The sequence below is a fragment of the Loxodonta africana genome, chromosome 20 (assembly GCF_030014295.1).
Source record: "Loxodonta africana isolate mLoxAfr1 chromosome 20, mLoxAfr1.hap2, whole genome shotgun sequence".
NCBI lineage: Eukaryota > Metazoa > Chordata > Mammalia > Proboscidea > Elephantidae > Loxodonta > Loxodonta africana.
The window spans coordinates 15,055,103-15,068,758 of NC_087361.1; the positions used below are offsets into that span (position 1 = coordinate 15,055,103).

Sequence of the window (13,656 nt, forward strand, 5' to 3'; positions counted from 1 at the left end):
TTAACTCCTTAGTCCTAAGACTGGCTTAGATCTTTCCCCTACCAGTTTTTCCAGACTAATCTCTAGTTCTGTCATTAAGGCAGCAGCTGCCAAAATGATTCCACTCCACCAACACTATTTACTGCTGTGTCTTTGCTCCAGCCTATCTTGTTCCTGGCCTTCCTCACTTTGGAGCCCTGGTGGTGCAGTGGTTAAGAGCTCAGACTGCTAACCAAGAGGTTGGCAGTTCGAATCCATCAGCCGCTCCTTGGAAACCCTATGGGGTAGTTCTACTCTGTCCTATAGGGTCACTATGACTTGGAATCGCCTCGACAGCAATGGTTTTTCCTCACTTTGTCCACTTCAAGACTCAGCTGGAGCTTCATAATTGCCATGACAGGTTCCTTGAACTCCTTCCACTCCAGTGTGGGTTCACAATCCATACCTTCAGCATGGCACTGATAATGAATTCCTTTATGTGTTCATCTTCCCCATCAGGCTTTAAGCTCCTCTGATTTAACTTTCTACGGCTGCTAACCAAAGAGTCGGCAGTTTGAATCTGCTAGGTGCTCCTTGGAAACTCTATGGGGCAGTTCTACTCTGTCATATAGGGTTGCTATGAGTCGGAATCAACTTGAGGGCACTGGGTTACTGGCTGGGATTTAACTTTGTATGCCTAATGCCTGCTAGACCTGAAGCATTGTAGGGTTTACAAAGCATCCAATAAATGCATATTAAAGTAACTTAGTAGGAGGGTTTATCGCATGAGAGGTATGCAGGGAAGTTGAAAAACATGACCTCCAAAGTACCTTCCAACTCTCAGATTTTCATTTGAGGATGTCAGTCCCTTCCATGGTTTTAAATATTACATCTATCCATGACTCCCAGACCCGTAACTGCAGTGCATTAATCAAATTGAGCTTTAGACCAAAATGTCCACCTGCCTACAGCTTCACATATTAGTCGAACCGACATCTAAAGTTCAACATGCCCAAAATTAACTCACTTTCTCACACTACCTACTCCATCCACCCTTCCAGTTTCCTGACTTTGTTAATGACACCATCCTCCTTCCAAGGGCTGAAGTTAAAATATCCCGGATGACACCTCTCTCCCCTCTAAAACAAATCACTGCCTAGTCCTTCGGGTTTTTCCTTCCCCAAAAGACCCTTTCATTTGGTCACTCGATCTCCTTACACATCTCCATCAAATTCCTAAATGCTGGAGTACTTAAGGTTGGCAGTTTGAACCCATCTGGAGCACTGCAGAAGAAAGGCCTGGTAATCTACTTCCGTAAGATCACAGCCATTGAAAACACTCTGGGGCACAGTTCTGCTCTGAAACACATGGAGTCCCCATGAGTTGGAATCGACTGGATGGTAATGGGTTTGGGTTTGGTCTAACTAGCACTTAGTTCATTCTGACTTGCATGATGTATCTCCATCTCTGTCCCCACAGTAGATCCTGCAAGATTTCTGTATTATGTGTGCAACTGTAGTTTCAATAAAAAACACGTTCTGCTTAAAAAAAAAAAAGTCTTTTAGTCTCAGCTCCCAGCTAAAACTATTCAGGATCCAGGTTTCCCACCCCCTCCAGTGGCCTGATGTGCAGCGGGGTGGAGCGATGAGCAAGCTGGGCCGGAGGAGCAGGGAGAGCAGGATGAGGGGAAGTCCCGGAAGTCATTGACCGGAGCGAGCGACGGCCTCGGCGGGACCAGCTTGGGCAGCGGTCCCAACAATAACAGGCGCGCGAGCCGGCGGGGGCCTCGGGGGCCAGGGCGCGGGGCGGGACCGGGGCTGGAGTAGGAGGGTGGGACGCTTCCCAAGACCAAAGGGGATTGGAGGAGAGAGATGAGGGGCGGTGGAGCTCCAACGGTGGGTCGGGGAGCTAGCGGGCCGACCGAAGAGGGAGCGTGTTGATTGGGTGGCGCGGAGGCCGACGGACCAAAGCCGACTGCGGATTGGCCTTGGCGGGCTGAGGAGGCGTGGCCTGCGCGCGCGAGAGGGAGCGCGAGGGAGCTGGCAGCCCGCCTGCCAGCTTGCTAGCCAAAGCCGCGGGCGAGCGCGGCGAGCCGGGGTTCGGGCGAGAGTGCGGCCCGGGAGGTGCGTCCCCCAGCTCCGCCGCGGCGGTCCTTAGCGGCTCAACCTCCCGGCTTCCTTCCCTCCCCTCCCCTGCGCTCCGCCTGGGCTCTCGGGGCGGGGAGCGGAGGGAAGGGACGAACGAGGAGGCGAAAGCGGGGTGAGGGGCGGAGGGGGTCCCGGCGCGGGGCGAGGCGCGCGCTGCCCCTTGCTCTCCCGCCGCCGCCGCCGCCTCGCTGGCTGCCGTGGCCCCGGGGCGCCCACTATGCAGGCGGACTGCCGGCAGCGGCGATGGCGCGCCGGGCTGTGCTGAGAGCCGGGCGCAGCCCGCAGCGCCCCGGAGTTCGGGCCGCGGCCGCCGCCCCCGCCCGGGCCGCGCTCTCGCTCTCCAGCTCCCGCTCCCTTCCTCCCGGCTCCAACTCCTCCTCCTCGTCCTCCTCCATGCCCCTGTTCCTCCTGCTCGTACTCATTCTCCTGCTGCTCGAGGACGCCGGTGCCCAGCAAGGTGAGTGGTCCCGGGGGAGTGCGGGGCAGCTCGGGGCGCACCTCTCCCGGCCTGGAGCCGGACCTGCAGGCGGCGCCGGGGAGGTGCGTGCGCCCGGGTGCGCGGCCAGGCTGGCGGGCCAGCGGCGGGCTTGAGTTGAAAAGGTGGGCTCTGTCCGCCTGTTCCCCAAGTCGGCGCGGCTTTACTTTTTGACAAGGCCATTCATTTCTCTCAAAAGAGGAAAATGGGACCCTGCTGTTTTGGCCACTTCTTTAGTGTTGGATTCTGCTGCTGGGGAGAGCCTTTGGGAGGAGAGAATGTGTGGCGATGTGACTTTTAAAGTTAGGCCAGGTGAATGGATGGACTGAGTAAAAAGGCAAGAAAGTTAAATGGCATCGTGAACGGATTAAAGACAAGTAGTGATAGTTATCCTTTGTGAAAGTGCTCAGCTTCTAAAGCGAATGAAATCGATTCTGGCAGTCTTTAAGCCTTGAATTCAGAACATGTCCTTTACAGTCCCTGCTTGTCCATAAGGATGGTCGTCTAGATTATCTGGGTCACTGGGTCTGAGCCAAGTTAAAGTGTTATGTTGCCCCAATGGAGCGTTCCATGTTAAAGGGTAAACCTTTCCAGAAAATGACAAAACTTTTTTTCCACCTATAATCCTCGAAAAATCTATCCCGGAAGCAAGTAGAACTGTTTACTGAATAATCATCATAATGGAAAGAGAATGCAGGACTAATTTTTCCCCCTTGTAGTACTACCACAGTTTTGAAATCACTTTGGTAACACAGAACACGCTTTCCCACTGCGTTACCTACTTAATTGGAATGAGAAGGATAATAATTGTTATGTATTGACTGGGATGAATTTTTTCTTTTTCAAATTCATCTTCAGCTTTAAGTCCAGCTTACTGTTGCTCTAACATGGTTTTCAGCCGGGTATGGAATCGTGGCCATAAGCCTGTCATTGTGAAGGTGCTGAAACTTTGACAGGCATGTGCAAGTGTGATCTATCTGATTATGACCAGAAAACGTATTTGGTAAACTGACCTCTTTAGATGTAGGCTCGTTTCTAGGCAATATAGTTTAAAATTTTGTGGGTAGAAATATACCTAAATACCTCATATTCAGGTTTTAGTGGTATTATCCTCTGAAATGAATTATTGAACATCAAACCCGTTAAACTAAACTTGTTGCTGTCGAGTTGATTCCAACTCACAGCGACCCTGTGGACAGCGTAGAACTGCCCCATAGGGTTTCCAGGGAGCACCTGCTGGATTTGAACTGCCGATCTTTTGGTTAGTAGCAAAGCTCTTAACCACTGGGCCACTTAGGGCTCCTGGTGAACATCAGTACTTAATAAATTCAAGAGAGTATGAAATGCTTTCCTTCCTTGAAGTTTTAGAGCCTCTGTGTTTAGCTCCTGGTTGAAAAAACAAACAAATAAGGAACCCACAAGGTTTTACATGACTAACACTTATTTGCCCATGGAAGCAGCAGTTAAGAAATTCAAGGATGTATTGGGCAGATCTACTACAAAAGACCTCTTTAAAATGTTAAAAAGTGAAGATGTCTGCTTGAGGACTAAGGCACGTGTGACCTAAGCCATGCACCTCATATGCATGTGAAAGCTGGACAGTGAATAAGGAAGACCGAAGAAGAGTTCCTGCCTTTGAATTTTGGTATTGGTGAACAATATCGAATATACCGTGGAGGACTGCCAGAAGAACGAACAAATCTGTCTTAGAAGAAGTACAGCCAGAATGCGCCTTAGAAGAGAGCGTGGCGAGACTCCGTCTCACTTACTTTGGACACCTTATCAGGAGGGACTAGTCCCTGGAGAAGGACATCATGCTTGGTAAAGCAGAGGGTCAGTGAAAAAGAAGACGACAGTTAACGAGATGGATTGACACAGTGGCTGCAGCAGTGGGAGCAAACAGAACAACGATTGTGAGGATCATGCAGGACTGGGCAGTGTTTCCTTCTGTTGTTCAAGAGGTGCCTATAAGTTGGAGCCAACTAAGCAGCTCAGCACCTGACAACAACGCCAATGGCAATTCGTAGAAGGGGGATGTGAATTTTCTGGCCTTCCCTCTTGTAGCCAAACACTTATTTAAGCTTTACTTTGTGCCAGGCACAGTTCTAAGAGGTTTATGTACACCAACTCAGTCTGCACCGCAACCGTGAGATAAGTCTCGCCAGCCCCATTTGGAATTGACTCAGTGGCAACTAACAACAACATCCCATTTCAAAGATAAAGAAACTGAAACAAAGAATTTAAGTTACCTTGATACTGAAAGGAATGTTTCTATAAGCAGAATGTTCCAAATGTTTTTGCTTATTTTACACCTGCAGGTGTTCGTATTATTGTTAAAAATCTTGTTATGGTATAGAATGAGTTACATGCCTTCCCCCCAGAATCATGCCTTGATTTTAGAATTTCTCAAGCCCAGTCTAATATTTAACAATTTTTTTCTCCTTCATAGTGTCGTCTTACATAGATTTCAGTGTAGATTAACGCAAATAGAAAATGATGCTGTTCATTAAAAGGCCTGATTTCTAGTTCTTATATTTTAAGCTGATTGGATAAATTTTAAGTCATTTAATCTCTTTGTACCTTGGTTTTCTGTATTGGTGATCTGAGAAGTATCCTATCTCATACCTTTCTCGTAGCTTTAATGAAGATGAAATGATGGTGTCAAGGAGCTTTGTAATAGTGTCAAGGGGAAAGCATAATATATTTATAAATGATTACTATTAATCCTGAGCTTCTAAATTGATAGAGGGCCAATTAGGTGTACCTCATTTGCAAGCTCAGGATTTGTGTGAGATTTGAATTCCCTAACTTTAAAATTGTTTTTTGCTCCCGAGAGAACCTGGTGCGGTCTGTGGTAGGATGGCTTTTAAACCAGGGTCTTAGCAACGTGACACATGCTTCAGTGACCACTGGTATTCCCTCACGTGACCTGAAAACAGGTCACGTTTGAGAATGAGAAGTAATGCATTTCAAGACCTGTAGAATATTTATGAATGGGAGTGTACACTTACTGTAATGTGAAGTTATAAGCTGGAGTTTTTACTCTTTTCTGTAAGAAGCCTTAGGAGGAAAATGGTAATAAAACGTCAACAGTTACTGTCTTTTGGTGGTAGGATTTTGAGTAATTTCTTCTTTACACTTTTCCATTTTTTCTATAATTTGCGTGTATAGTTTGCAGATAGAATAAAAAATGTGGAAAAATGGTTTTTGACACGTAGACTTTTTTTTTTTCAGCCAGCCTCGGTAGAAATGTATTTAATAGGTATTTTGAGATAGAGCTCTGCCTCAGGGATTTTTGATCTTGCAGACATCGTTTTGAAATAGATAGCAAAAGATATTAGCCTCATTCCCATTAATGCCGTGCTTTGCTATTCCTGAGCAAGCTTTTTCTCTTTATCTGGCTCAGAATAAAATTTATCTGTGGCCTGAAGACCTTTCACAGCAAAGATGTATTTTAACCAATCTTATTTTGCTAATAAATTTATGGATTCTATTTATTCACATTTATTATATTGATGTTTTAAATATGGCTTATAATCATACACTTTTGAGTTCTAAGTTTGATACCAAGAAAAGTTTATCTTCAAAATCTTTTTTTTTATTCTATAAAATGTATGTCTTTCTAAAAACCTTAAATGGTGGAAACTTATGCTGATGGCATATTTCCTACTGTAATAAGTCTACTTAATACGAGGTCGGTAGTCTACTATGAATGAATTTCTGTCTCTGGTTTTCATTATGACTAGGAGTTTGAGCTCTCATAAACTCAGCTTTCTCATTTGTATCAAGAAGGGCTTATCTACCTTCTGGGTTAGAATATGACCTGTACATGATAAAACACAGAGAATTAATTTTAGAAATCCATTCATTAAGTGTTCGTGAAGGCATTGATTTTTGTTTGTGAATTTAATAAAAACGTGAAACAAAGTAGGTTCTCACTTTAAAATAATCATTCATTTCCACAGTAAAATTTGGAACTAATGTGTGAAAAAAAGTTTGGATTCTGTGAAGTAATGCCTTTATTTGCCTGTGATGCAGGGAAATATTTTTTGAACAATAGTTGTAAACTGTCAGAAATGAAGAGCTTATCTCATATTGACACTGGTTAATTTAGAATTTCCATCGTCTTTTCTTGGTCTGATAAAACATTAGAGCTCTTTCCTGTAGTTTTATTCAGAGGCGGAATCAAGGCATCCTTTTTTGGCTGTATATCTGATTAATTTTGCCCAGTGGAAATTACAGACAGCACACATTCCACATGTGCTAATGATGAAATTTAAGATCCACATTTTTGAAACATGTAAATGAAAGACTAATAGTAAAGTTATGTGTCAGTTGTTTTTTTGGGTATATCCCCCTATGTTACAAGCAAACACAAAACATTATTTTCCTCTGGACATAGTTAGTAATTCTGTTTGAACATCTGTGCTTTAGTCTAGAACAACATCATGGGGAAAAAACTTAAGTGGTGAAATTGCTGTAAGTGACAGTACCGGTACTAGAATTTGAGTGAAGATGGACGAGGAAAGGTTGATTTACATGGGGGTAGATTTTCCGTTTAAGGACTATACTTAACAAAATGGGCTGAGGTATGAACACTGAGGTAGTTATAAACCAAAAAAACCAAGCCTGTTGCCGTCGAGTCGATTCCAGCTCATTGCAACCCTATGGGACAGAGTAAAACTGCCCTGCAAAGTTTCCAAAGATCGGCTGTTGGATTCGAACTGCTGATGTTTTTAGTTAGCAGCCAAATGCTTAACCACTGTGCCACCAGGGCCCCTCAGGTAGTAATATTGGGCATTAATTGAATGTATGCAGGTAGAGTTTCTACTTCCACTTCTTCATTAGTTGGAAGAACGTGGAATGATGACATAAGATTAAAAGGATTGGGAAAAGCTTCATAGAGATAGTGATTTTGATAAACGTGAATGTTGACATATGATGGGAGACAGCTTGGCAATTTTTCTTGTGTGGCATGTGGATTTGATTTATAACAACCTTGTGGCCATAGCACTTTGTATTTATTTTAAAAATATTGTTCCGATGACAATGACAGTTACCCAAAACCAGTAACTTAGATGGTAATTATCCACAATTCTACGCCATAACCTATCAACTTAAATTTTTTTATGTTCTTTTCTACTCCATAGTCACATAGTCATAATTTTAGTACTGGTTTGTTACATTCTGTAGACATATCATGTTAAACAGTTTATAGTCCAGTTCAGCACATACAAGCATCCCTGTGACATACAGCAAGGCAGAAATTTCAAAAATGTAAAAATTGGTCGCAAGACATTCGTTATTTATGAAGTAATTACTTTATCATTCAGAGCTGCTGTTGCACTGTTTTCTTTATTTCATTTGATTAAATTCTTCATTCTGCATAGAATCTTTTCAGAAAGTGTGTCACTTCCGTATGTTATCTTAGAGACCTAAGTCATTCTAATTCCGCAGATCATTATGTAGGTTAAATTCTTGTAATCCATGAAGACAAATGCAGATATTCAAATAAACTAGTATTTACTGCATACCAAGCAGACAGGATCCTAGGCTGATCTCTGAGGGCTGCTAAAAACATCAAGTGTGTATCATCTCTCTCTCCACTCTGAAAGGTAGGCATTGGAAGAACTTTGATTAGCTACTGAAATTATGGGGAAGCCTCCAAGGTGCAGGCTCCCATCAACTGCTTCCTAAGGAGAGTGGGCCCAAAGTTCAGTGCAGGGCTTTTGTTGAGCAGGATGCCTGCACATTTGCAGTCAGAGCTGAACTGCTTGGGAGCAAAGAGAAGATACCCGTATCATTCTCTCGTTAAGAACTATCAGTGTAAAGGGCTACCGACTGTAAGCTCCCGGGGAGTGTGCACATATGTCAGTAAGTCCTGGAACATTCGGAGAAGAGTGGAATGTTGGTTGGCATTATCTTTAGAAAACCTACAGCCTAATTGGGGAAATAATTACCTCCTAGTTGGAATATATACAGTGTGTAAAAATAACCCAGGAAATGTGCACAGGGCTGTGGGCTGGTGAGGGAGGGCGAGCTCACAACACCCAGAGAAGCAGGAGCAGCCTTGTGGATAAACTGGTTTTAGGTGGATGGGCTTTGAAAGATTGCCAGGTTTCTAGACCACAGGGAGGGCAGACATTCGAGGGGTAAAGAGCACAATCTGAGAGTGGCAGAGAGTCAGGAAGCAGGAGAGCGTGAATGCTGTCTTACTTCAGGGACAGCAAGCCTTTCAGGCTCTGCTTCTGCCCCCTGTATCCTCCTTCAGCCCTGCACCCTGCACCCCTGCCCAGTCATTGGGCAGATATTTGTTGACTAGTTATTGTGGGCCAGCTAGGGTTCTAGACACTGGAAAACCGCTTTCTTGGGGCTGTGTTAATGACTTCCATGGTATGGCCAGCAGCCCCTCAGTACCTAAAAGATGCAGTCCAAACTTCTTTGTATGTAATTTATGTGCTATTTTTCACAATCTGGTTCCTCCCTTCCTCTCTGACCTAATCTTATGTCAGGGCGCCTCACAGTTTATACCTCAGATGTTAGACTGAGCTACAGTACTTTTGGTTCCTCTGATAACACTGTCATTTCATGCCTTTTTGCCTTGTTGCATCTACTGATCTTTACTTATATACGGTTTTCTGTACTTGGAATGCCCTTGTCTTCTTTCCTTGCCCATCATCTCAGTGATGTTCTTCCCCTGGTCCCTGACAGTTTCCAAACTGGGCCTAGGTGCCAGTCCTCATTGTCTGTTTTCTTTGGCTCTGGATAGCTCAGTTACTGGAGATAGTCACGTGGCCACTATGCTTCCCAAACCCAAAACCCATTGCCTTCAAGTTGATTGCGACTCATAGCAAACTTTCAGAACAGAATAGAACTGCCCCATAGAGTTTCCAAAGAGTGCCTGGCAGATTCGAACTGCTGACCTCTTGGTTAGCAGCCGTAACATTTAATCACTACGCCATCAGGGTTTCCAACTACAAATTAGGTGTACACAACTGCTAAGCAAGAGGTTGGAGGTTCAATTCCACCCAGAGGCACCTCTGAAGAAAAGCCTGGTGATCTACTTCCAAAAAACTAGCCATTGAAAACCCTATGGAGCACAGCTGTACTCTGACATGCACGGGATCATGCATCATGTCTTGGGATTGACTCAACGGCAACTAGCCGTTGGTTAATCAGATCTGAAAGGAGGATGGCTGCTCAGTAGCAGCATTTTGACGATCCCTTTTTAATAGAGCTGATTTGTAGAGCTGAACTCCTGCCCTGTTCCTCATCCCCTTATCACATGACTGCCTCCTGCCTCACTTTCCCTACTTCCTGAAGCCATCTCTTCCACCTTGTCCAGAGCTTGCTCCATCAGGGAATATGAGCTTTGCTTTAGTATACTTTTAGCTCCTATGGTACCTCTTACCCTGTATCTGGAAACACACTCAGAAGGCCACTGGTTTATGCATCTTTCTTTTCAACTCTTTGCTTCCCAGGTACATTATATTTTTCTGCTTTTGTTCAGTGACATACTTCCTAAAAAGTAGCCTTCGTCTCTGCCGTACATTTTCTTTGTGTCTGGCACACAGCAAATATTTGTTAAATGATGAATTTATTTTTAAACCCTTGTAGTCAAGGTTCTGCTCTACTGAAACTGTTTTTTTCTACTGTCAGTTTTGTTTTTGTTTTTTACTCTGCAAAATCGGGGTACTTTGTCTCTTGTTATTCTTTTCTGTCCCAGTGGTCATTGAAAGTACGGAGTCAGACATACCTGTGTTTAAATCCTAGCCATGTTGACTTTTGGGATGCACTTAAATCACTCTAAATGTTTTTAAATATACAACTCCTCTCTTTTTAGAATGTGTAAGGGCTGGGAAAAAATCTGTTTGGGTGGTAAGTGAATTTTTCTTAAATGAGTGACTCAGTATGTTAACTGATAAAAATTGTTTCTCTTTCCCCTGCTTTGCATTTAAAATCTCCTTTCCATCTTTCTGTGCCCTGTCCTCATCCCACTTATCGTTTAGGGGAGCTCTGCTTTAAGGGCCTACCCCTAGCTCCATGAGAGGTAGCAGACCATGCAGTAGGAGGCTGATTTTCACATTATTTGTCCTTTGCTGGCCTTCAGCCCACCCAAACCTTAGTGTTGCCTTTTCTCACCTCCCTTTTAACCTCCACTCTGTCTCTCCAACTTAATACCTTTTCAATTGTTTCTACTTTCTTTGCTCTCCACAGTCTCAGACCATTCTCAGGTTCATGGTCATACCTCTTCTCTCCTGGCGTGCCCTTGTTTCTGGTTTTCTTTAGGTCTTGGAAGCTAATTCATAGGTCTGGATGTGAGGTTGGCATTCTGTTGCATGGATGGAGAGAAGGATTTTTTTTTGTTTTTTTGTAATTTTTATTGTGCTTTAAGTGAAAGTTTACAAATCAAGTCAGTCTCTCACACAAAAACCCATATACACCTTGCTACACACTCGGAATTACTCTCCTGCTAATGAGACAGCCCACTCTCTCCCTCCACTCACTTTTCATGTCCTTTTGGCCAGCTTCTAACCCCCTCCACCCTCTCATCTCCCCTGCAGGCAGGAGATGCCAACATAGTCTCAAGTGTCCACCTGATCCAAGAAGCTCACTTCTCACCAGCATCCCTCTCCAACCCATTGTCCAGTCCAATCCATATCTGAAGAGTTGGCTTTGGGAATGGTTCCCATCCTGGGCCAACAGAAGGTCTGGGGACCATGACCACTGGGGTCCTTCTAGTCTCAGTCAGACGATTAAGTCTGATCTTATGAGAATTTGAGGTCTGCATCCCACTGCTCTCCTGCTCCCTCAGGGGTTCTCTGTTGTGTTCCCTGTCAGGGCAGTCATCGGTTGTAGCCGGGCACCATCTAGTTCTCCTGGTCTCAGGATGATGTAGTCTCTGGTTCATGTGGCTCTTTCTGTCTCTTAGGCTCATAATTGAGAAGAATGTTTTAATTAGGAATCTTGAGGTTGTGCGGAGCTCTGGTGGCACTTGGGTTCTAACCGGAAGGCCGGTAATTCAAACCTGCTGGCGACTTCATGGGAAAAAGATGTAGCACTCTGCTTCCCTAGAGATTATAGTCTCGGAAGCCCTACGGGGCAGTTCTACCCTGTCCTGTAAGGTCGCTGTAACTTGGAATCAACTTGATGGCAGTGGGTCTTGAGGTTGTGGAAAACAGAAATCCAGATGTGCTAAGGCAGAAGGGAAAGAGATGAAAATATGAGATAACTTGTGGAGTCTTCCTAAGAGCTGAACTAACCCAAGCCAAGGAGAGAGCATGAATGCAGCTGGACCTCAGGCGCCACAAGCTCTGCTTAATTTTTGTCTCTTCCTTCAATCTGGCCTTTTCTACATGTTAGGAATCATTGCTCTCAGCAAACCTTAAGGTTTGCAGCTTCAACACCTGAGAGATTCTGGGATTTTCCCTATTGTACAAGGTCCGTAAATTGGATCGAAGGGACTCATTGGCCCACTGTGAGTACCCACTGTGGACCAGCCAACTAGCCAAGGAGTGTGAGGTAATATAAAACCTGTGGGGAAACAGCAGAGTAATGAGGGGGGCACTAGACAGAGGTGTCCTTTACGAGGGTAAAGAGTATTCACACTTATAAAGTATCTGCTATAATTTACATAAATTCTTGTTGAACCTTTATCTTTACCTAGGAAGATGAGTAGAATTATTTCCATGTACAGGTGAAGAAATGGAGGTTTATAGAAGTTAGGTGCCCAGAATCTCAAAAGCTGGCATGGCTTTCTGACTCCAGAGCCTCTGTACTTTCTACTGTTTCACTTGCTTACCATAATGTAAGGTTTGTTTGGGTTTATTATTTTAAATTCAGCAGTACACATTAAGAGGCTAGTATTTTTCATTTCTGTGCATATGAGTTGGAATTGACGACAATAGTTTTTTTTTTAGGTACAGTAGAGAGATTATGGTAGTGGGAATGGGGAGGAAGATCAGGGGGTTCAGAAAGGTTTTATGAAGGAGGCAGCATGAATTGGCAGAGTGAGAGAGCATGTGTGGTGGCACAGGTGAGAGAATGTGGAGTATGTGGGGACTCACCCATATTTCCACAGCTGGAACAAAGAGATTGTGGGAGCAAGTCAGGAGATGAGACTGGAAGGGGAATCAGGGGCCAGATTATAACGGACTTTGTATGCCTTGCTGAGGAGTTTAAGCTTTAAGTATCATCAGTGGAGAACAGCTGAAGTATTTTTAAGTAATGGACCTGCATAACCCAGTTGGTGTTTAAGAAGGACACCGGCAAGATTGTTCTTATGAATTGAATCGTGTCTCCCAAAACGGGGTGTCACCTTGGCTAGTCCATGATTCCCAGTATTGTGTGACTGTCCAGCATTTTGTCAACTGGTATGATTTTCCTATGTGTTGTAAATTCTATCTCTATTATGTTAATGAGGTGGGATTAGCAGCAGTTATGTTAATGAAGTAAGACTCAGCCTACAAGATTAGGCTGTGACTTAAGCCAACCTCTTTTGAGATATAAAAGAGAGAATCAAACAGAGAGACAGGGGGACCTTATGCCACCAAGAAAGCAGCACCAGGAGCAGAGTGCGTTCTTTGTACCTGAGGTTCCTGTGCTGAGAAGCTCCCTCACCCGGGGAAGATTGATAACAAGGACCTCCCCCCAGAGCCAATGGAGAGAGAGGGCCTTCGCCTGGTGCTGACACCCTAAATTTGGACTTCTAGCCTCCTAAACTGTGAGAGAATAAATTTCTCTTTGTTAAAGCCATCCACTTGTGGATTTTCTGTTACAGCAGCATTAAATGAATAAGATAAGTGTGGACAGTGAATTAGAAGAAAGATAGGAGCCTGTTAGAGAACTACTGCAGTAGCCTAGACAGTAAGTGTCAGGGTCTGTATTTGTTCAGAGGGTCTAAATTTAGAGATATTAAGGAGATAGAAAATATAAAACTTAATGACCAATTAAATTTGTTACTTGAAAAAGAGAGCAAGGAGTCAGTTAAATCCTGTTTTTTCTTTGTGGAATTTTCTTCTTCCTGCTCTACGCCTCTCATCCTCCAAGATTTCTGCCAAGCTTACTGCTCTTTAT

General features: G+C 44.2%; 1 protein-coding gene across 2 annotated transcripts in view; it reads left to right on the forward strand.

Moving 5' to 3' along the window:
• The first annotated feature begins 2,335 nt into the window (after nt 1–2,335).
• The window catches only part of DCBLD2 (discoidin, CUB and LCCL domain containing 2), a 110,117-nt gene continuing 98,796 nt past the window's right edge, over nt 2,336–13,656 (forward strand). For both annotated transcript variants that reach the window (XM_023559024.2, XM_064273055.1), the window contains exon 1: nt 2,336–2,562. In XM_023559024.2, the coding sequence (XP_023414792.2) occupies nt 2,349–2,562 (214 nt within the window). In that variant the 5' untranslated portion in view covers nt 2,336–2,348. The remainder of the gene's footprint in view (nt 2,563–13,656) is intronic.